The 22,009-nt window shown below is 51.0% G+C and overlaps 1 protein-coding gene across 5 annotated transcripts; it reads right to left on the bottom strand.

Moving 5' to 3' along the window:
* Positions 1 to 1,084: 1,084 nt before the first annotated feature.
* On the bottom strand, positions 1,085 to 7,933 carry SMUG1 (single-strand-selective monofunctional uracil-DNA glycosylase 1). Of its 5 annotated transcripts, none has more exons than XM_036018897.1 (4): positions 7,830 to 7,887; positions 5,998 to 6,261; positions 3,573 to 3,874; positions 1,085 to 2,510 (listed from the first exon to the last, which is right to left on the bottom strand). In XM_036018897.1, the coding sequence occupies exons 2-4, from the start codon at positions 6,044 to 6,046 to the stop codon at positions 1,983 to 1,985; spliced, it is 879 nt and encodes a 292-aa protein (XP_035874790.1). In that variant the 5' UTR covers positions 6,047 to 6,261; positions 7,830 to 7,887; the 3' UTR covers positions 1,085 to 1,982. The 5 variants fall into 5 exon arrangements, with proteins under 5 accessions (XP_035874790.1, XP_035874792.1, XP_035874791.1 ...); XM_036018899.1 differs by lacking the exon at positions 7,830 to 7,887 and adding an exon at positions 7,405 to 7,516; XM_036018898.1 differs by lacking the exon at positions 7,830 to 7,887 and adding an exon at positions 6,654 to 6,748.
* Positions 7,934 to 22,009: the final 14,076 nt, after the last annotated feature.

The following is a 22,009-nucleotide window of genomic DNA, read 5'->3' as shown; positions in this document are numbered from 1 at the left end:
TCATTTCAGATGCCAGTTGCAAGTTTGGGAGTCCCCAGGCCACCTACATACAAATGCAGGGGCCTCCATGAGCCCTTCAAGTTCAACAATTTGCTTAGTAAAGCACTCTACTTAAAATTACAATTTTATTATAAAGGATACCAATCAAGACCAGCCAAATGAACAGACATAAGGCAAGATCTGGAAGGGTCCCAAACACAGCTTCCATGCCCCTTCCCCACAGAATCATGACATATCCCCCCTTCAAAACATCCATGTGTTTGCCAACCAGGAAGTTCACCAAAGCCTCAGGGTCCAGAATTTTTACTAGGGTTTCATTATGCAGGCATAACTGACTGAAATCATTGACCTCATGGTTGAATTCAATCTCTAGTCCCCCTCCCCTCCATGGAGGCTGACATCATCTGGCTCAAAGCCCCACCCTCTAACTACAAGGTTGGTCTTTCTGGCGTGGCCACCCTCATCCTGAGTCAAACTTCATCAAAACTCAGGTGTGGCCTGAGTGATCCACCATGAACAACAAAGAAATTCCTATCACTTGGGAAATTCCAAGGATTTAGAGGCTCCCTCCAAAAAATCAAGGACAAAGGCCAAATTCTTTATTATACAATGTGGGGTGGGGAGAAACGGGGGGGGGGGGGGGAACTCAGACACTTAATACTAAAAATCTTAATTTTGAAAGCTGGAGATGACCTGTCCCAGGAGAGCCCGTGTGTTCCTCATGAATGCAGTCTCAGGACCTGCTTTGCTCCCAACTGGATTCACTTTCCCAGGCCTGACCAGATGGGCACACCAATCAGCCATGCAACAGACTCACAAGAAATGAGTTAGCTAGAGATACCAGGCTCCCATCCACCCACTGGGGCACTTGTCTGCTGCAGTGCCCTGAGAAGCAGACAAGCCACTGGGCAGGCCCCTAACAGAGACCTTGCTGCTTTGAGAAGGCAATTGGAGATCTGTTTACATCATCTCCCAGCTGCCCAAGAGAATCCTTTGCAAGCAGAGAAGAGGTAAGAAGGGAAAATCTAAACTATCACCTTCCACCCCTGACATGCAAGAGGAGGAAAAAAAAAGCACCAACACAAAAGGATTTAGGAGCTTTTAATGCTTAGACTGAAAAATCACAGATTGGGTTTTTCATAAAGTCATTGGCCCAGCCCTGGCAGGGCAAGTCTGACCCTTACCCAGGCCACACATAGAAGCCAAGACATCTCCTTCCCCACCTATCTGCTTAGTAAGGCCTTCGAGTAGAAGGGCTGCCCTTGTAGTGCAGTGACTCCCCAGCCCAGAGGGGGCAAGAAAAAAGAAGTGTGATGAGCACCCATGTGCCAGGCAATACACAAGGCACTTTTAAGTGTTGCCTCAGTTAATCCTCACACCAACCCCATGAGGTATGTAGGGATTCCCACTTTATGGATCAGGAATCTGAGCTTTGGAGATGTCAATCAACTTGCCCCAAGTCATAAAGTTCACAAGTTTCAAAAGACCTTCGAGCCCTTCCCACTCTGCCCATTGAATTCTCTCTCTGATCCAGGCTCAGTCTTCCACAAAAAGTTCATTCTTAATGCCCATGTGCCATGCTTTGTCCTGGTCCCTGTGAGGAAAGGGGTCAGCTGAAGAACACTGTTCTATGAGAATGGTGAGAATCCTGGCAGGATCTTTCCTCTAAAACAGCAAATATGGCCTTGGTAGTCCCTCTCAGCTGAATAGAGGCTTCCAAGAAAACAGTAAAGTAAGCAGTTTGCAGGTGCTGCCTCTCGGTGGAGTTAGGCAGCACAGGACCAAAAAGGCAATGCTCAGAGAAGGGGAAGAAAACAGGCATCAGGAGGGCAAACAGTAGTGTCAAAATTGCCACGGCAGGTCCCAGCAACCAGACAATGAGGAAGACCTTCTTGCTCCACTCCAGGAGGCGTGTAGTCATCTGCTTGCCCAAGAAGGACCTGGGGGCCTTGAATGTGTCCTGTGCTGGGCCCCCGGGGCACTCATTTTGTTAGCAGCGGCAGCAGCCCCAGCTCATTCAGTCTCTCCTTGGCCACTGCCTCCCAGCCCCTGTTAGCCTGTGGGCTCCGAGGTGAGGGGTGAAGTAGTCCTTCCACCTGGACCTCAGGCATCAGGCCAGCCAGAGCCCGCCGTGCCCGCTGCTCTGCCACCCGCCCCACTCCCACTACCAGCCGCACCCCCAGCAGCTGCACTTGCCGGCAGAGAGCAGCATCACAGAGCACAAGAAGCTGTTCTCGCTGCTTGGCAGGCAACTCAGCAGGGGTGAGGTTTCGCCCACTGGGAGCCAGGAAGAGCAGAGGACACAGATTGTGGACAAAACAGTGACGGAAGAAGACCTCGGGCTGTCCACAGAGGTTCCGGAAAAAGCCCCAGAACCGGGCACCGCTCACCTCTGACTGTGGGCACTCCAGTCCCAGCACTGGTCGCTTAGGGTGCTCTTGGGGAGGGGTCAGCACAGGGCCCCTGATGCCCAACCAGTCCCGGACTATACTCACTTCCCCAAAGGGTACCTGTGGAGAAGGAGAGAGACATGAGGGCTTCAAACTGAAGACCTGACACTTGTTCTCTGGACCAACTGACCCCTTTTCACCCTCCACAAAGATCCAGCCTAAATGCCCCATGCACACGCCCTGCTGCCTTCACCCAAAGGCCTGAGATGAGGATTCCTGTTCTGGTAGTTTGAATCTGTCCTTCTTGCTCCAATTTTTCATTGTGGACCATGGTCCAGAAGAATCTATTTGTTCGCTTCTATCCCCACTAGCCTCTGGGGTCATGTGCAGGGAGCATACAAGGATATCCGGCCCTTCACAGGGTGTGATGGGTAGTACTGAGGACAGACCAATGGTCTGAGACAGAAAGGCTGCCAAGGTTCAAGAAGGCACAAGGACAGGGCTGACCACTGACCACTGCTCTCTGGGTGTCCTGTCAGCCCCAAGCCTCAGGCTATCATTTCCATCGGTCATCATTGATCACCTTTCATCCCCAAGTTGGGGTCAATAAAAACGATTGAGACTCCTGCCCTGAAGCCTCTTCTCCTCCCCCACCTGCCAAGCACCCCCCACCGAGGGGCAGTCACTCATCCTAGGGTCTGAAAGATAAGCAGGCAGGCCTTGGAGCCTGGCTCTGTTCTGAACCTCTCCTCAGCTAAGAAACAGAACCCAGGTTGCCTGAGTACCCCGAATTAGTTCCATACCCACCCCTGTCAGCCAGTTCTCCTGAGGACTCAGTAGTCCTTGTCCCTCTCCTGATCCCAACCACATTCTAGAGAGAGGAGATCCGGCAAGGTAAGGTAAGGACGGGGCTGACGGAAGGAAGTGCTCTCAGAAGCAATTAGTGGACAGTGCACAGGGGAAATAGAACTACCATTAATGTCCTTGATTAACTATGGGCAGTGAGGCCAGGAGAGTGTCTGAGACCCACAGGAGCCAGTGTGTATATTGGGAGGGGATGGGAGCCCCATGCACTCAGACGTGTCCACAGCTACACACATGCTCCTCCTCCACAGCACACACAGCCAAGCATCCACCCTGGAGCCTCCCACTCCACCCACCAGGGGCAGGCACGCCCTTTACCCCAGTCTGGGCCATGCCAAAGGGTCCAGGATTCATGCCTAGGAACAGCACTTCCTTAGGGCCCTGGCAGTAGTGGGTCACGTAGCTGCGATGTGGCTCCCATGCATACTCCACAGGATTGTAGATAATCCCCACAGGCTCAGAAAACTGCAACTGGCTCAGCTCAGCATTGAGCCGAAGCTCCTCCTCCAGGAAGCCCTCAGCCAAGTTTCGAAGGCAGGGCTGGGGCTCCATCAGGGCACCTGCAGGCTCATGGAAAGGCCCCAGTGGGAAAGCCCGGGGCACAGCCATGTCACCATCACCTGGAAAAGAAATGGACAGAAGCCCCCTCAGCCCCACAGTGGGAGGGACCCAGGCTATCCAGGGCACCTACTATCATTTCCTGGGCTCAAAAGAGACTGTATCAGTCATCCCCAACTTCCAAGCAAGACTGAGTTCAATTCAGTTCTTGGTAATGAAAGAACCCCTTCTCTCCCTGCTTCAAGTATCCTTCTCCATTCATCACCTGGTGAGAATAACCCATAATCAACCATCTCCCATTCCAAACCTCCTTTCCATCAAGCAGAGGTCTTGAGTTACTAGTCCTAGACTATGCCAAATATATTAAGTTTCCAATAAATATTTACTGGTGGTGAAATTTCAGCACTTTTAATGTCACTGTTAATAAAACAAGCCCAGCCAGGATGAGCTGTGTCCTGGAAACCAATGTGCTGAAGAATGAGATGCAGGTGCAAAGCCATAGCTCAGAGACTAATTACAGAGAGCTCATTACAATAGCTTCCAGGTGGTAAGCAAGTGCTCTGTGCCAGATATACCACATTGATACTCATAACAACCCCACGAGGTTAGGTATTACTGCTCCCATGTTACAGGTGAGAAGACTGAGGCTTAGGAAGATCAAGCAACTTTCCCAGGGTCACACAGTTAGCAAGTCACGAAGCTGGCCTTTGAACTCATACTACATGACTCAAGGCTCTGCTGTTAATCACACGGCACCATCTTACCCTATATGGTTCAATCAGCCACCCGGCTAATTCTACAACCTCCCCAGCCCAGTCCAGCTTCTTGCCCACATTCAAGAATTCTTAGTGGTGAATGGGATGACTACTTAGAAAGACTCTTACAAGCTATGTAACCATGGCCTGAGTCTCTCTGGTTTTCTCATCCAAATACTAAAAATAGTAATATCCACCTAATAATATTGATACAAGAATGATTTCACTTAAGTGTATAGTCTAAAAAATAAAATAGTCCTCACTGTTGTGGCTCAGTGGATTGAGTGCCCACCTGTGAAACAAAAAGGTCACAGGTTCAATTCCCAGTCAGGCACAAGCCTGGGTTGTGGGCCAGATTCCCCAGTTGGGAGTATGTAAGAGGCAACCAGTTGATGTATCTCTTGCACACTGATGTTTCTCTCCCTCTTACTCCCTCCCTTCCACTCTCTTTAAGAAGTAAATAAATAAAATCTTTTAAAAAATAAATGAATGAATAAGCAGAAGAGAAACAGACTCATAGATAGAACATTTTGACAGTTGCCAGATGGGAGGGAAGTTGGGGAGATGGGTGAAAAAGATGAAGAGATTAAGTACAAATTGGCAGTCATGGGGATTTAAAGTACAGCAAGGAAATATGGGAACTATGTAAGGTGTCGGATGGATACTAGATTCATCGGAATGACCACTTTGTAAATTATATAAATGTCTAATTACTGGGTTGCAGACCTGAAATTAATAGTATTGTATGTCAACTGTAATTAAAAATGTTGATATAAGAGATAGAATGAGATGTTATGTGTGAGGGGGGAGGAAGGAAAGAGGGGAAGGGAAGAAGTGAAAAAGAGGGAAGGAGGGGGAAGGAGGTAGAGGGAGTACTCAGGTGAGCTCTATGAACTGTAAAAGCCATTCCTGCCCATCGTCCCAATCTCGCCACTCCCCTGAAAATCCAGTATTCCAGCCTGACCACACCTCTCACACATTCAAAATGCCTTTCCTATCCCAACTGTCAAAACTTTGCACGTGCCATTTCTACAAACACTTGAGTCAGCCAGGACTGAGACTCCCCCACTCTCCATACACCGAAATTATACTCATTTTTTAAGATGCAGTGCAAACCACCCCTTTGGTAAAGCCCTCTCTCCTTAACATACTGCAGAATTTGCCATAGCTTCCCATCCTTACCCCCCATGAGTCGGTCTGGCATGGGGTTTGGGAATCTCTGTTTTGAACAAGCTTCCCCAGGTGTTTCTGATGGTTGGTGAAGGCTGAGAATCATTGTGTGTCACCATGATTAGCGGCTTCTTTGTGAATTCATACCTTGAGATCAGAGGCCAGTCACTATTCAATTTCTCTCCCTATAGCCAAGGTCCTAGCTCTTATTATGCAGTCAACAAACACCTGTTCAGCTGTCTATCCCTGTTTAAAACTACCTTCTACCAAGGAGGCTTTCCTGATGCACTGCTCTCCACTCCTACACATCCTGATTCAGTGAACGCTCAGCTGCCCACTTGTAGTCTGCTTGCTTCCCAGGGCTTGCCATGCTCTGGGCATGTTTCCATCATATCTGGACCTCCCATAAAGAAGACCATGGTTCTTTCTCCCTCTCAAACCCTTGCCCAGGTTAAAAATAACCCAGATAGGAACTTGGGGTTGACACAATGGCTTGATCCATCAACCTGTTCTCTGACCCTCGCCTGGAGGAAAAGAGAAAGAGAAAAAAAATCAGGGACCCAACTTAGGAAGTCCTTCCCCAGAATGATCTCAGAAGTCTTTAATTGATCTATACAGGTGGCTACCCAGGGCCAACTCGACTCAAACACATTCTGAGAAGGAAGCTGTGGAGAACTCAAATATCTCAGGGGCCCTTGCTTTCCATCTCCCCATGTAGCATCAACAATAGTGGATTGCCTGCTCCAGATGTGGAATCTCTCCCAAACCTTAAGACGGACCTATCTTTGATCTTTAGAGATCTATGCTGGAGACAGCAAGGCTGGGGGTACACAAAGTAACGAGGCCTTATTTTCAGTGTTTCAGGGTTTCTAAGCCTGATCTGATAGCAAAAGTGACAGGCTGGGTGTCATTTTACTCAAATTCTTAAGTTTCAACTCTAAGGAGGCTCTCTTAAAGAGTCACTTAACTCTCCTGCCCTGGCTGTTATGGCTCAGAGGTTCGAGTGTCAGCCTGTGAATCAGTCACTAGTTAGATTCCCAGTCCAGGCACATGCTTGGGTTTCCGGCCAGGTCCCCAGTAGGGGGCGCGCGAGAGACAACCACACATTGATGTTTCCCTCTCTTCCTCTCTCTAAAAATAAATAAAATCTTTTAAAAAATCATTTAACTCTCCTACCTATGATATGAAAATGAGAGATTCCACCTGCCACCAGTAGTTAACTCACTTATTGTTTTCAATATTTATGAATATCTTACATAATAGGCACTGTAACGTCTTTCTCCTGGTGGAGAAAAAATCCAAAATGAAAAAAAATGTAGGCCAGGCTCATAAACTACCAACAGATGAACAACTGTAACACACTGTGCTTCGAGCCTTAATGTCCCAAACAAAATTCTGTAAGAGCCCAAAAGAGGAACTTGGAAGTCCTATCTAAAGTCATCAAGAGCCAGGGACTTCAGAAACATATACTTTATAAATTACAATGTGCAAAGGAAGCGGAGACTGATCCAGTGGTAAGTCTGGCCACCTAGGCTTTATGACACCAAATCCAGAAAGTTAAGGAACAGTGCCCTGTGACTTATGTGGCACTCCAGGAACCCACAGGGACAATCAGCAAATAATTATAAAATAATAATTAATAATAATAATAATGGACTAAAAAATACCACTTAAACCTTCCTCCTTGTTCCGAGGAGGCAGACGACTAAAGCTCCATAGGAAACCTCTGTTAGCAACCAGCTCAGCCAACTTTATTTGTGAAATAAGGAAATTAAGGCTTAATTCTCTTTGCAAAAAAAAATAAATAAATAAACAAAAAAACCGAGAGAGAATGGGTGGGAGGGAGGGAGAGAAGGAGAGAGAGAGAGAGAGAACTGTCCGCCCACGGGCTCCGCGGAAAGAGAAAGCCTAGTTCCCTCAAGGCTCCGGGGCAGTTCCACGGACTCTGCGCTCCCTGCACCGGGGGCGAGCCACAAACAGAACGAGGAGCCCCCAAAACACAATTACAGCCCCCGCCTGCCGCCGCCTCAGGACCCTGTGAGCCCGGACCCTGCCCCCAGCGCCCCAGGTTCCCAGGGTCCTGCTTCCTCACCTGGTCCAGCTCCCTACTCGACTTCCGACTCCTCACCCCGCCCCCCGGGCGCGGAGGACGGCGGGAATCGTAGTCTACTGTGTTCAGAGAAGGAGATTGGCCCATCCCCAGCCACTTCCGCCGGAAATACTCAAAGCCCCGAAAAGCGTGTTAAATAAGGGCTAAGCGATGCTGGGAGTTGTAGTTAATTCTCTCCTTCAGGGCTAAAGCTAGAAGACTTGAGAAGTGAGGGTATCGCCCTTCCTAAACTCATCCACAACATTTCTCCCAAAGGGATTATGAATCAAGGACTTCCAAACATCCCCAACCTCTCAACTGAGGGTATTAACAATGGCTAAAGACCATTTCTAGCCCTCCTGCTGCCCCAGGTATGGGAGACCTCTCCTTTGCAGCCCTCCAAGGACTGAATACAGGACATCCACAGAGGCAGTTCTGTCATCTACTAACAACTCTTACTAATGTCTCTTACAGTCCCTGTCTCCACTTAACTTCCCTCCCTCCTCTGTCCTGCTATTTGCCCAGCCTTATAACCTCCCATCATTCCCAAGTCCCCCCTTTATATAGTATGTCTGGAACACCTTCTCTAACCCATTCCAACCCCATGGCTACACCTAACAGTACATTCCCTCCCACCTCCCCAACCCAATACCAATGTGCAAAGCTGCCCCACTCCTAGTTTTGTTCTTGTCCTCTCTGTGGGTCTGTTTCTGTGTTCTGACTATAAGATTTTCATTAGACTGGAACCGCCCCTGAAGTCAGTCGTATTCTCGATTCCTCCCACCCCCACCCCCTGAACACTTCAGTACAGCCATGACTGAGATCATGGAGAAGCAAGTTCTTCCTGTAGATAGTAAGGAAGGAGACCAATAAACCCCAGAATAGAAAGAAGTGAGAGAACAAGGATGCTACCCTCTTTCCAAGCTTCCCCTGCCCTCCTACCAATAGACAAAAAAACAAAATTAATGGGTACAGCAGAAACTTTGGGGAACTGTGAGCAGTGATCATCTGATACCAAAGGAAGAAACCGCTCTTACCCTTGCAAGACTTTGGAAACTGAATTAATCATCTACCTCACAAAGTCCATTGCTTCCTGAGCTTTTCTTTGTGCCAGATTCTCTCCCTCTCTGTCCCTTTGCCTTTCTCTCCCCGTGTAAATGTATCTCTATCTCTAGTCTCTTGTAATCTGTGTGTCTCTGTCTCTCTGTGTACATCTGTTTCCCTGTCTTTGCTTCTTTCTCTGGAATGACTGAAATAAGAATATCCTGGGTTTCTAGAACTGACTTCCCCCTCAGGCTCCTCTGTCTCTGTAGATCCACATACTTGTGTGTCTCTGAACAAAAATTAGTGTGGAAGTGGGAACTTGTTTAAGAATTCTAGAAGCCTCACCACCCCTCAGACAACTCTCCTGCTCACCCCACCCCTCTGCAACTTGCTTGCTAAGCACATTCACTTTTTCCTCATGGCAGTCCCTCCACACTTCAAGACAGCTTCTGACCAGACAGGAATGAGTGAAATGAGGGACAGACAAGAGGAGATGCACTAAATTCCCACTCCCAATTTCAAATTCCTGGGAGAGCTGGATAACTGTTTCTGTCCCCATAAGCCTGTTCACCTCAGGGAGCCCAGCGATAGGGAGTCCAGAGACAGAAAGAAACCGAGTCTTGGGAAACCCACAGTGAGCCCCTACAGCTGACCCCAGAGGGGTCTGAGGCCCTTCTCTGCCTCTAGTCCATGCTACTCCTCCCCACCGAGTGAGTCCCTCTGAGGGAAGATGGAAGTGAAGAGTTCCACACCTCCATGGTGTGGACTGCTTAGAAAAAGATACCCATAAAATTTCAAGAGATAGAGCTTGAGAGATGAACTTGGGCTGAGGTGGGGCCCTCCCAACCTGCGACGTCCATGCCTTAGACTCCTGGCCCACTGGGAAGTCCCCAGGGGGGCTACCTGATTTATGGATAGAGTCTTGTGATACATGAGCAGAAGCAGACTTAGGCTGTGATGGGGACAGGGTCTGGAGAGCCACGTCACTCTCTAGGAGCCAGGCAGGGCCCTCCGCCACATACCAGCCTGTTCCTGGAGCCAGAGCCCAGGCGGTAAGGGGTTAACCTCCCAGCTTGTTTTCCTTTGGTTTCCTTGGGCTGCCAGGGCTGTGTTGGGCCATGAGCGCCATCTATCGGCCTCTAGAGGTCATAGCTCTGACTCCCAGCTCAATTCAGGCTCTGATCTTTCAGCCCTTCACCTGCCTCCATGCTCTCAGAATAGGAAGGAGTTAGATGTCTAGCTGCTTGGCTCCAACGCAGAAATAAATATCTGGGGTTGGAGAAGTGAGAGCCTTGTTTTCCCCCTCCCCAAATATCACGTGTCACCCTTGTCAGATCCCACCACTTCTGGGCTGGGGAACCCCACAGGTTTTCCTGTTTGAATTTCAGTGTAGCCATCTCCCCCAGTTCCACTACACTGGGCAGTTACCCTCCCTCAGTTAGCCTAATGAACATGAAAATAACATTGGAGAGGAGAGGCAACCTAGCATAGTCCTTTAGAATATGAGCTCTGGACTCAGTCTGCCTGGATTTGAACCCCAGCTTTGCCAATTTACTTGTGGTGACTGTGGGCAAATTATTTAACTTCTCTGTGCCTCGGTGAGCCTAGTTGTTAAATGGGATAATTGTTGTAATCCATGTCTTCTTTTGTAATAATTAAATGACTTAATTGCATAATGTGCTTAGTATTGTGTCTAGCACAGAGTCAATGCTCTGCAAGGCTAATGGTTGTTGTTATGACCATGTGCCAGGTTCTCAGGCAAATGCCAGTCTGAGGATTCAAGATCCAGACCGTAGAGGCATGTCAGACACACGGGCACAGAGGACAGAATGGGGCAACTCATCCCTGGCTATTTCCACAAAAACAGTGACCCATTTGGGCTAGGGTTGGGGGCTGGAAGTTCAGAACTACAAGAAAAGTACTTTGAAGGTGTCCAAGATCAGCAGGAGACAGGATGACAGAGTTGAAGAAAAAAATAACTTGAGGTAAAGATATACGAAGGGAAGGTGTTCAGGAAGAGGCATTAGGAGACCTACAAAAAGGCCCTGGCTGGTGTAGCTCAGTGGATTGAGCGCGGGCTGTGAACCAAAGCATCACAGGTTGGACTCCCAGTCAGGGCACATGCCTGGGTTGCAGGCCATGGCCCCTAGCAACCGCACCTTGATGTTTCTCTCTCTCTCTCTTTCTCCCTCCCTTCCCTCTCGAAAAATAAGTAAATAAAATACTTTTAAAAAAGAGAAACCTATAAAAGGACCTAAGTTTAGGGAAGTTAAGAGAGGTTCCTGATGTGTGGGGTGAGCAAGGGCCATTGCATCTAAGTGCAGATACAAAGTCTCAAGCTGTGATCAGGTTCTCCTAGCTTCCCAAGATACATTGTATCACAGCCCTATGCTAGCTCTGTGGGAACTTCACCCTCAAAGGCTTCCCCCCAGCCTGCTGAAATGGGGAACACCATCTGCAGGTCCTACAGGTCCTATTCCCACTTCCCTCTTGGGACTAGAAAACCAGGGCAGCCAGGCTGGGAATACAACCATTTGTTCATTAATAGGTTCAGCCATCTCCCTGTCTCTGTGTCTTCTGTATCTCTGCCTTCATCTACCTTGCTGGGAAATGGGTGCATATAATTGTTGTCCAAGAGGAGACAGTGCGAGAGAGAGTGACACTGTCCCAGTTAAGACAGAAATGCAGATCCAGTGGGGTCCCTAGTCCAGCCTAACCACCCCAATACTCCCATCTCTAACACCAAGGCAACACAGACCAGCTTTATGGATTGATGGTCACTTAACTGGAAGCAGGTGACAGCTTCCAAGTCTCCCCAACTTAGTTGTTCTCCCTCTCCTGGAGCTTGGATGCCTGGGTCCCCAGGAGAGGAGCAGGGACGGGCTGGATGGGCTGATTTGCATCGCTTACTTGGGAAGCAATTATCGGAGGAGCTGTCAGCTCAGCACAGCTCTCTCCTTGCTAATCGGATTTCACCAGAGCCCGGGGCTGGGGGGGCTGAGTAATTTGGCTTGATGCAGTGGTGGGAGATGTCGGGCCAGGAGGCTGGCCAATCTGTCTGAGTGGTGTTAGAGTTGTCCAGAGCAATTGTTCTGAGGAGACCACACAGACATCAGACAGACAGAGCCAAGGGGACCAGACTGGTCCCTAGTCCTGCAGCAGGAAGATGGAAGTTACATGTTTGGCAGAGTGGGAGGAGTATTTCCCACAGATTGAGCTGAATCAAGCAACTAAGAGGAGTCAAGATGAGTCTGGGAGGGAGGCCAAGTAGCCAAATGGGAGGAGGACCCAAGAACCCCAGCTTCCAGCCAACCCACTGCCCAGGCCCTGCCCTCCCTGGTGCTCTGAGCAAACCGGCAACAGAACAGGGGCTTGACCAAGGATGAGTCTTTCCAGCCTTGCTCTCCCCAGCCCCGGCAGTGCTCCCAGACCACACTTTCTCTGCCCCTGGTGCAGGCTCTGTCACTTGCCTTCTCTTGTCCCTGCAGTCCTCTTGAACCTGTCTCCTTCCTACCCACACTGCCCCATTTCTACCCCTCCCCAAGTTTTGCAGCAGACTGCAGACCCTTCTCCCTGCCTCTGTCCTCCATTCCACACCTTTCAAAACAGTGAGAAGGATGATAACAATAGCTAACCTTTACTGAGTTCTCCTACATCAAACGACACCCTAATTACTTGATGTGGATTCTCCGATTTAACCCTCATGCTAACACTGTGAGGGGCCCACTCTTGTACCCCATTTACTGACAAGGACACTGCTGCTGACCAAACTCCCTGAAGGAGGGACATACCTGATCTTTGCCTCCCAATCTACAAGGGCAAGTCTGGCCTGTGGTTAGTGCACAGTAAATGTCTGTTTACTGAATCGAGGATCAAATGAATGATTTACCCTGTTATTTACTTCTGGCTGGCCTCCAGGGCACATCCCTGTCCCTGGCTTGGCCTCTCCACCCTCTCACATCCTGACCCTCACCATCTCAGCTTGACCTCCCTCACACCTCTCCACACGCTCTGGGCTCCAACATGTTGGAAACCTCTATTTTCCAACCGCATCCTCTCCTGCCTTTGCAGAATGGCCCATCTCATCCCCTCCCCTGGTTCATTCTTGCCTTCTCATCTCTGCCACTGAATACGTTCTACCCTCTCCCCAGCCCAGCGCCAATGCCACTGACTCTCAGAAACATTCCCTGGTCTTCCCTTTGCTTGTGCCTCCTTGGTGACCCTTGTCCCCAACTGTGGAGCATTTCACTAATTGCCAAAATGCCTTATGGCACCTATAGGACCATCTGTTTTAAGAGCTCAACACTCAGTCTCCTGAGCACAGGTCCACTCCTTTGTATCTAGTACTTGCTCAATAAATGCCTGTTGACCACACGAATATCCACTCTCTATTTTTGTCTGTCTCATTCAGACATGCTCTTATGGTGGGTTGAAAGGAGCACTGAACTTTTGAGGAAACTTGGAGTTAGGGGTCTGGCACTTACCAGCAGTGTGAACTTAGGAAGATCATTACCACTCTGAACCTAGGGCCGGTCATTTTATTCTTCACCTGGATGAAAGGATGACAGTGCCGACCTCAGAGAACATGGGACACATCCTCATCTTACCTGCTCAGGGTCTGCCTCTGAAGCTGTGAGGATTTGACTGACTGTCTCCATCTTTCTGCCTCACTGCTGAACCCGTCTCACTGCTCAGCCTCTGCCTCCCTGACGCCCATAAATTCAGGCACAGAGCCAGAAGTCCTACCACTCAGCTCCCTCACTCAGGCATGTCAATTTTCCTGATGCTACCTACCACTCCCAGGGGTGGCCTCGCCCTTTCTCAGGGAGCCCAGAGGACCAGGCCCACCTTGGCTCCAACAGCACCTTAAAAACTGAGACTTTGAGTTCTCCCTCCAATAATATTAGTAATAAAGAAACAAGGCAGTGGGCTCGGAACTGGATGCAAATTGGCCCCAATTCTCAGCCCAGGAAAGAGAACGCCTGAGCTATGCACCCAGAGAAATACTGTGCTCGTTTGCATGTCATTTGCATTATATTTACATGTGATCAATTTCACGTTCAAATGCATAATCCTCCCTCCCCAGTTTTTCTCCCCAATGGTCCCCTCAGCTGCTGCCCCCATCGTTCCCCCAGCCCCTACCCCACTTCCCCTAGCCCCTGTCACAACCTTCCTCATCTTTTTCCTTCTTCCTGCCAGGGTCCACAGCGTCCCCCTCCCTTCCTTACTGCAAAGATCCACTTGCTCAACACCCAGAATAGATTCCTGGGGTCTTACCCCTAGTTCAAGAGGGGCATCCTTGCCTGCCCCCTCCCGCCATGAGCCAGGCAGGCGCAGCAGACAGCAAGCGCGCCTCTCAGCAAATCCCAGCCCCATTCAGCCTGGTGATTAATGGCGCTGCCCTCCCCATGAACCTGCCTTTAATACTGAGGAAGTTATGAAACCGCTATACATCAGCAGCTCCGGCCCCGCTGCCCCCGCCCGCCTCCTCCTCTCCTCCACCCCCCACCCTCCAGCTCCCTCTTCAAAATCTCATTTGGGCTCCTGCGCCTGGGCCCACCCCTCCTCTGGCCTTTGCTGGGGGGAGGGGGGTGGCTGCCCCTGCTGTGGTCCAGTGAGGACCCACATCTCATTTTCCCTTCCTCTTTCCCCCCTGCTCCGCCCTCTCTCCCTCCCCACCCCCCACGGCTGCATCTCCGGACCCATTTAGAATTGCTGACATTTTATCTGCATTACATACATCACTCCGTCCCCAGCAGCCATCTCTCATGGATTGTCGGAGGGGGGGCGCGGGGTGGTCCTGAGGTTGGGAAGATGGTGAGGAAACAGGGTGGAGGTGGGGAGATAGCACTTCCTCTACACCCTTTCCCCTTGGGCTCTCTCCCCAGCCACCTGGGAGGCTGTGCAGGTGGGACTCCAGGGTAGGTGATGGCAGGGGTTGGTACCCTAGCCTTCTCGTGCACATCCCTGCTACCTCACACCAAAAGACCTTTTCTTAGACTACACAGACTAGGGATAGTCATGTTTCCCATCTCCCCCTGCCACCATGGAGCTTCTCCATGGGAGACTATTTTAGCTGATCTATTGTAACATTATCCACAGCTCCCTTTGGGGAAGTCCCTCTGAATGTCTAACCAGTGTGTCTCATGCTGCAGTCACTATTTTCTTCTTTCTTTGGCCTTGGAAGACTGAAATGCAGTATTGCCTCTCACATAAATTAAACCCTTTGTTCCTATGCCTGAGCAATCATATTTGTATTCACCTGCTCACACTTCTGAATCTTATAACATGATAGAAGGCAGAGGATGAGCCACCTAGAAAAGAGGAAATTGAGACAAATTCAGGAAGAAGAAAAAAAGGCAAGAACTTTCCCAAGACCAGGAGACAAAGACCCAAGGGTCCCACAATCTCAGTGGACAATTTCCTCTCCCTAGAGAGGTGGCTAGGGCAGGGCAGAGGGCTGCAGCAGATAGAGAGGTCTGGACCAACAACAGACGGGGGGGGGGGGGTTGGAGGTGGGGGAGAGAGTGGCAAACAAAGAGCTAGACAGACAAAGGGACCATCAGCCAGGGACAGGCCAGACCGTCTTCCAGAGAGGCACCGGAAGCCCAAAGAGAGGCACGCGTCCCAGGCTGGACACATGAGAAGGGCTCTCTGTCTGTCTGTCAGTTAGGGTCTCTCTGCTGGACTGTGTCTCTGGGGCTGGTTGATCACTGGGTCAGCATCTACCCATTTTCTTGGGAATCTATGTTCCCCAGGCCCTGTTCCTTCCCTGTCAGTCTCCCTGTCTGTGTCCCACCCCAGCCGCCCCTTCCGCCTCAGGCCATCTTCCTGCCCTGCCCTGCAGTCTCCCTCTCAGGAAGATTCAGACGCTTCCTGTGGGCTTTGGGAGGCTCCCACAGGAACCAGGCCAGTCCTCCAGGGATGGAGGGAGGGGCAAGGGCTCCAGCTCAGGGGACAGCCCCCAAGCCTGCAGGAGGAAAAGAGCAGTACAGAACTGTCCTCGAGTCGTCAGTCCAGGCTTAGCCAATGAGCCAGAAGGAGCCGCAGCAGGGAAGGTGAAAGGACTCTCTGCCCCACCCTCCTGTGGCTGGACCTCAGAAACAACAGACTACTAGCAGGGGGTCTGGCTGGGAGTGGCTAATTCGGATGCTGTTTGCATCTCATCTGCATGTCCCTGATTCTCAGTCAGCTCTTTCCAAATCCAGCTCTGTCCACCTTATTCCAGCCTCTAGGGGAGTTGGGGACAGACAGAAAGTGGGTAGGAGTGAGGGCAGAGTTCACACACTGGTGTCCATGAGTCTTTCTCCCACACCCCCTGCCAGCGTCTCCTCCCTGCCCTCTTAGAGCCAGCCTCCCAACCCACCTGTGTGTGCCAGCCACACACTGTCCTCCAGACAGGACTTCCACTGTCCTACCTCTGACCTTCGCCCCCATGTTTCCCCCAGCCTTTCCCACCCCTCTCTGTTTAGCTCAGCACTACTGTAGTTTAAAGCCAGACACCAAACCCTCCTCTTCCATGAAGACTCCCCTCGTCACATGGCCCAGGGTGATAGAACTACAGTTTTCAATACTGGAAGGCACTTCAACACCTGTCTTCAGGTAGATGATGCAATGTTATCCCCATTTTATAGATGAGGCAACTGAGGCCCAGGATCAGTGAAGTAAATTTCCCAGGACAGTATAGGCAACAAGCAGAGAGAAAACAGAAGCCCAGGTCACTCTTCTCACAATGTCTCCAGTCCTACCCTCTCCTTGTCATTCATTTGGCCACGAGAAATGCCATGTTCTGAATCTTCTTGTCCGGCCACTGAGCTAACCATTAAACACTGTTACTTAACTTTTTATGGATTGGGATTCTCCTCTCCCACAAGTTCCCTGGGCTCCAGCCACACAGAACTCCCGGCAGGTCCCTAATTCCCCTTGGCCTTTCTTGGCAACATGTCTTTGTCCTCGGTGGTCCCTCTGACAGGACTGCTTTTCTTCTCGCCCCATTACGAGTGGGGAATACTCCAGTTCATCCCTCAAAACCCAGCTCAACGACCACCTCCTCCAGCACCTCCCCTGATATTCCTCCTGGGCTCCCAGCACTATATTTAAGCCTCCGAGACAGCACTCGTCACACCGCTGCTGATGGCCCAGCCTCCCACCTTCATCACCAGTGTTTCAAGGGCAGGGACCATCATGTCCTGTTCAGCTCTCCCTCCAGAGCACACACTGTTTAATTGGACCAGATTTCATCACCACCTTCCTTCCCTGACCCAAATTCAGGAAGAAGAAAAAAAGGCAAGAACTTTCCCAAGACCAGGAGACAAAGACCCAAGGGTCCCACAATCTCAGTGGACAATTTCCTCTCCCTAGAGAGGTGGCTAGGGCAGGGCAGAGGGCTGCAGCAGATAGAGAGGTCTGGACCAACAACAGACGGGGGGGGGGGGGGGGGGGGGGGGGGGGGGGGAGAGTGGCAAACAAAGAGCTAAACAGACAAAGGGACCATCAGCCTCCCACCTTATTCCCATGCCCATGGAACAGTGGCATTGAGCTACCGGGGAAGTCAACAAAGAGCTGGGCCAATGTGCCAGCGGAGAAGTCCCGGGAGATAGCCCAGGGGTGCAGGATGTGCATGTCTTGACTTTCTAAAGAACCCCTCTCACGTCACCAAACTTAATGCTGACTGACGGACTGGATGAATGAATAGAAGAAGGTAGAGGAACAGAGGAGTAGACTGAAGGGGAGAAGGAGAAGAAGGAAGAACAGAGGTGGATGAGGGATAGAAGGGAGAAGAGTCAGAGGACAACAAGGAAAGAGGGAGGGAGGAAACAGAAACAAAGAGAAGGGGGGAACCCAAAGTTTTGATCCTCAAGCATGTCCAGCAGAGACCTCAGCCTTGGGCCTTAGTATCATTCCTGCTCCCATTTTCCTATCTGGAAAATGGGCACATCTCCCCTTATCCAAGAACAAGCGAGGCTGGGGAGGGGTGTGGAGGATGGAAGCACCTGCTGTGCTGAGTCTCCTGAGGCCCTTCCACACACACTGTCTCCCAAAGCTCACCAGAGAGGTAGGAGTTTTTATTCCCATGCTACAGATATAGAGGCTGAGGCAGAGAGGTCTGTCATTTGCCTCCATGAAGTGGGCAAAGCTCCTCTCCCCCCATAAGCTCAGAGCCCTCTCAGCATTGCAGACAGACCAGAAAGAGGTAGATGGCATTTCACGTCACAGTTGGAAAGTTGAGGTGCACAGGGCAGAAGGGGTCAGTCACTTCCACACCCTGTGGGGAAGTTTCATTGTGGTGTCACCTCCCATCCCAGGAAGTGCCCCCCCCCCCCCCGCATCAGCTTAGTCTTTGCCTAGTAGGTCGATGATGTTCAAACTAAGAATCTAATGACCTAATGGGCTCTGAAGAGACATTTAAAAGGATCCAGAAAACTGCTCTGTCATTTCATCCTTCCCTCTGCCAGTGACCATCTGGGGAGGGAGTAACAGGGGGAAATGGCTCAGATATTTTCCTTTGAGAAGCCCCACATAGATCTCTTCCCATCCCCGAAGCCCAAGGATTCAGCAGCATCCATGGTTCTCTGAGGTTTGGACATGCACAGTGGCAAGTTACTGTGCCCAGCCCTCCTCCTCTCTAACTCCACTGGGGAAGTATAGCTGGCGGCTGTGGGCCACAGAGGTCTTTCCCCAACACACAGAACAAGAGCCCCTTCCCAGATGAGCAGCCAGCCTCCCTGTTGTCAGCCTCCCTCTAAACCCAGTGGTTCACATCCCTCTCTGCCAGGAAGTCCCTCCTAATGTGTAGCTTACATGTTTCTTGCTGCTGCCTACCCAATCCTCAGCTGTGAGGGTAGAGCAAAGTCTGAGCTTAATGGCCAGGGGATGTGAAAGAGAGTAAGTACTTCAGTTCAAGCCTGGGAGAAGGAAGGAGGGGTAATGCAAAAAAGGGGGAGCGGGAGGAGGAGGAGAACTCACTCAGCCTGATCTCTTCCACCTAGTAGCAATAGAAATGGAGGGTAGACAGCTGCAAGGACTTCCTGACAGAGAAGGGAGTTACTTCTGGAATGGGTTTATGAAAGGCAAAGGCTGAATCCCCTCCAGCGGCCTCCCAGCCTGGCAGAGACCCTTCAGTGGCAGCTGCAGGAGGATGGCCAGCACTTCCAGAAAATCTCAGGGTGCTGGGGCTGCTGGGAATCCTTGCAGCTCTAGTGGAAAGGAGAAAAACCTGGTCCCGGAGCCCCCTTGTGGCCACATGGAGGCAGGACAGGCAGCTCTGCCTCCAGCCCCCTGAGAGCAGTCCGTGCCCAGCCTGGCCCAGGGGAGGTAGCCCTTGGTGTCCCACCTTCGGAGATTGGAAGACAGGCCCAATCTGCAGCCCAGAGCTCATCACACCCACCAGCTGACCCCAGAGGCAGAGACCAGAAGGGCCTGAAAAGGGGAGGGACAGTTGGAGTAAATAGTGAGAACATTGGTGCCAGAGCAGGGACAATGGGCAAGGCCAGAGTAGAAGGTGCCTCAGCCCATCCTTCAGCATCAGTGGGGCTCTGAGGAGCCCATGAGCACTGAGCCCTCCCCCAGCATCCACGAAGAGGTCAGAGGACAGGACTTGGATGCGTGAAGAAGAGGAACTAGGGAAAGGAAGAGGATCGGTTTCTCCCTGGGAACCACAGCCTCCTTTCATGACTGCTCTCTTTGGCTATTTGGAAGTTCTGCCAGCATCTAACCTCAATCCTTCCTGCTGGGATCAGAGAGGATTTCTCCCCAGGGATTACTCTGGCTTTTCTTTGCCCCTGTTATAAACCAAACAAATAATTCTGAAACTTGAAGGAGGAGGGGCAAAAATTGGCAATGAATGAGAGGGAGGGAGCAGCAGACAAGAGGGAGTCGGGTAAGACAGGTGATAGTCAGAGAAGTGATGTTTATGACCCTCTCTCCTTCCCATCCATGAGAAAGAAACAGGGAATACGGACTCCCCTTGGAGGAGGGACTTGGGGCAGATCTCAGGAAGGATTCCCCATAAAAGGGTTGATAAGGACATTCTCTGAAAATACTTTCAATTATTAGAACCTGGAGATGACAGCAAGAGAGAGGAAGGGGAGATGTCAGGACATGGAAAAGGGAAGTGTCATATCCATAAAGAAAAGAAAAACAACACAGAGAATGCGGAGCGGGGGAAATAGACCTGAAACAGAAAAAGCTGAGGGCTGTTCCACACACCAGCTCTGGGCTTCAGTTTCCCTTTCAAGACGGAGGTAACCACACTTGCCTAGGGTCTAAGTAAGTGCAGCTCGGTGCCTGGCATTGTTGAAAGTCAAGCACAGTGGCTTCCTCCTGAGATCAGTGGGCAAGTGAATCAGAGCAGGAGGCAGGAGGGGCCCAAGGAGGCCCTCCGGGCTTCCAGCACCACCACCCATCCCCTGGCTGTCCACCAGAACCATAGACGACCTAGAGAAACAAAGCCAGGTCCTGACCCTAGAGCTCCTGGATCAGAGGGCCCCAGGAATCTGACTCCTAAGCCCCAGGTGATTCTGAGTCAGCACCCCAGAACTGTTTACTCTGTTTCATGCTGTCATTTTTCAGGGAGGGAGGTTAGGCCCAGAGAAGCAGAGCCACCTGCCCAGGTCCTGATCTGCACGCTGGACCCCACAGGCACAGGCAGGGAGGGCTTCTCACTTCTCCATGCCTCCTCGGCACCAATTTCAAGAAAGGTCTTCCTGGCCTTGCGTCTCAGTTCTGATGTGACAGAGGCATCCCTCTCATTCTCTGGTCCACGTAAGAACCCCTCCTCTTTCTTCTGCAGGATCTGAGCTGGGCCTGAGCATCTGATGTCCATCTCAGCACCAACCATATGGGACGTGTTCAATAGGCATTTGTAGAATGAATGACTCCATCAGTCAACCTCTTCCGGCCTCCACCCCCGGAAGAGGGGGCAGAAACTTTACTAGAGTCCCTGGGAAAAGGCCAGGAGAAGAGCCACTTGCTCCTGTTCCCTCCAGTCTGAGTCCTGTAGGGAGCGGGACCCAGATACTTCGATTCCCAGTCCTTCCTCAGCCAGCCGCACCTGGGGCCAGGAGAGCAGCAGGACCCAGCTCTGCTATGGGCTTCCTTGGTAAACTGCTGGTTTACTCATTCTCCAGGTAAACGCATTAGGTCAGGAGACCCCTTGAGAGGTCAGACAGTGTCAGTGACATGAAAAGACCAAGGGCCATAGGTGCTCCACTGCACCCCCAGCAGAAGGCCAGGAGAGAGGTCAATGTGAACGCTGCTGCTGGACTCGGCGTGAGGTTCTGGGGGCCCCATCTAGCCTGGCTGCTGTAGGAGCTCCACCCCCAGCCTGGATGGGACCCATCTTCATGCTCTAGACCCTCCCAGCTAGGCAGGCCCCACTCTGTCATCCTCAGGAGGTTTGTCTGCTCTGAACTTTTTCAGCTGCAGAAGGCCAGAAGGGCACAGATCATGAGAAGATCAGACTGAGCATGAGAAAGGGAGAGTAAAGCTGCCCATGCAAACTGGTTAATGCCATTCAAAACCACACCTGTGACTCTGCATGCTGGCAGGCTAGGAACAAGTAGAATAGAGTCAATAAGATTGCAACAGAGATAGGGTGAGATGCCAGGGCACAGAGAGTAGGTACAGCAAGAAGCAAAGAAGGGAGGGGAGGGATGCAAAACCAAGAGAGAAAGGATGGCATCAATGCCAGGAGGGCAACTAGCTTCCAACGAGAACTCATCATGCGGCCTCCTATGGGAGCCCCCAGCCCTCCCATCGCCCAGTGGCTGGGCCTCCTTGTGGATTCCTAGGGCACCCAAGGCCCTTTCAGAAAGAGGATGGGGAACATGACTGGAAGTCAGGCATATCGGTTCCAGTTCCATATGTGCCGCAAATGTGCTTTGGGATTTTGAGGAAGGACCCAACCCCATCAGGGCCTTACTTTTCCCAGCTATATCAAAAATAGCCTGGGGGCTCACCAGGAGGTCCTCAAGGTCTTCTCCCCATTTTCCACTGGGAGAGACCATGAAGCCTAGTGCTTAAAGTTGGTATTAGGCAGTGGTGGGGGTGGAAAGAGACTGAACTGAGAATCTGGACTCTTAGTGTCCTTTGCTTTTACAGATGAGAACAGGGAGACCAGAGAAAGCCCATCATGCCAG

The sequence above is a fragment of the Phyllostomus discolor genome, chromosome 2 (genome assembly GCF_004126475.2).
Source record: "Phyllostomus discolor isolate MPI-MPIP mPhyDis1 chromosome 2, mPhyDis1.pri.v3, whole genome shotgun sequence".
Lineage (NCBI taxonomy): Eukaryota > Metazoa > Chordata > Mammalia > Chiroptera > Phyllostomidae > Phyllostomus > Phyllostomus discolor.
The sequence above is the reverse complement of the archived record's forward strand: the minus strand, read 5'-3'. Positions and strand labels throughout refer to the sequence as shown.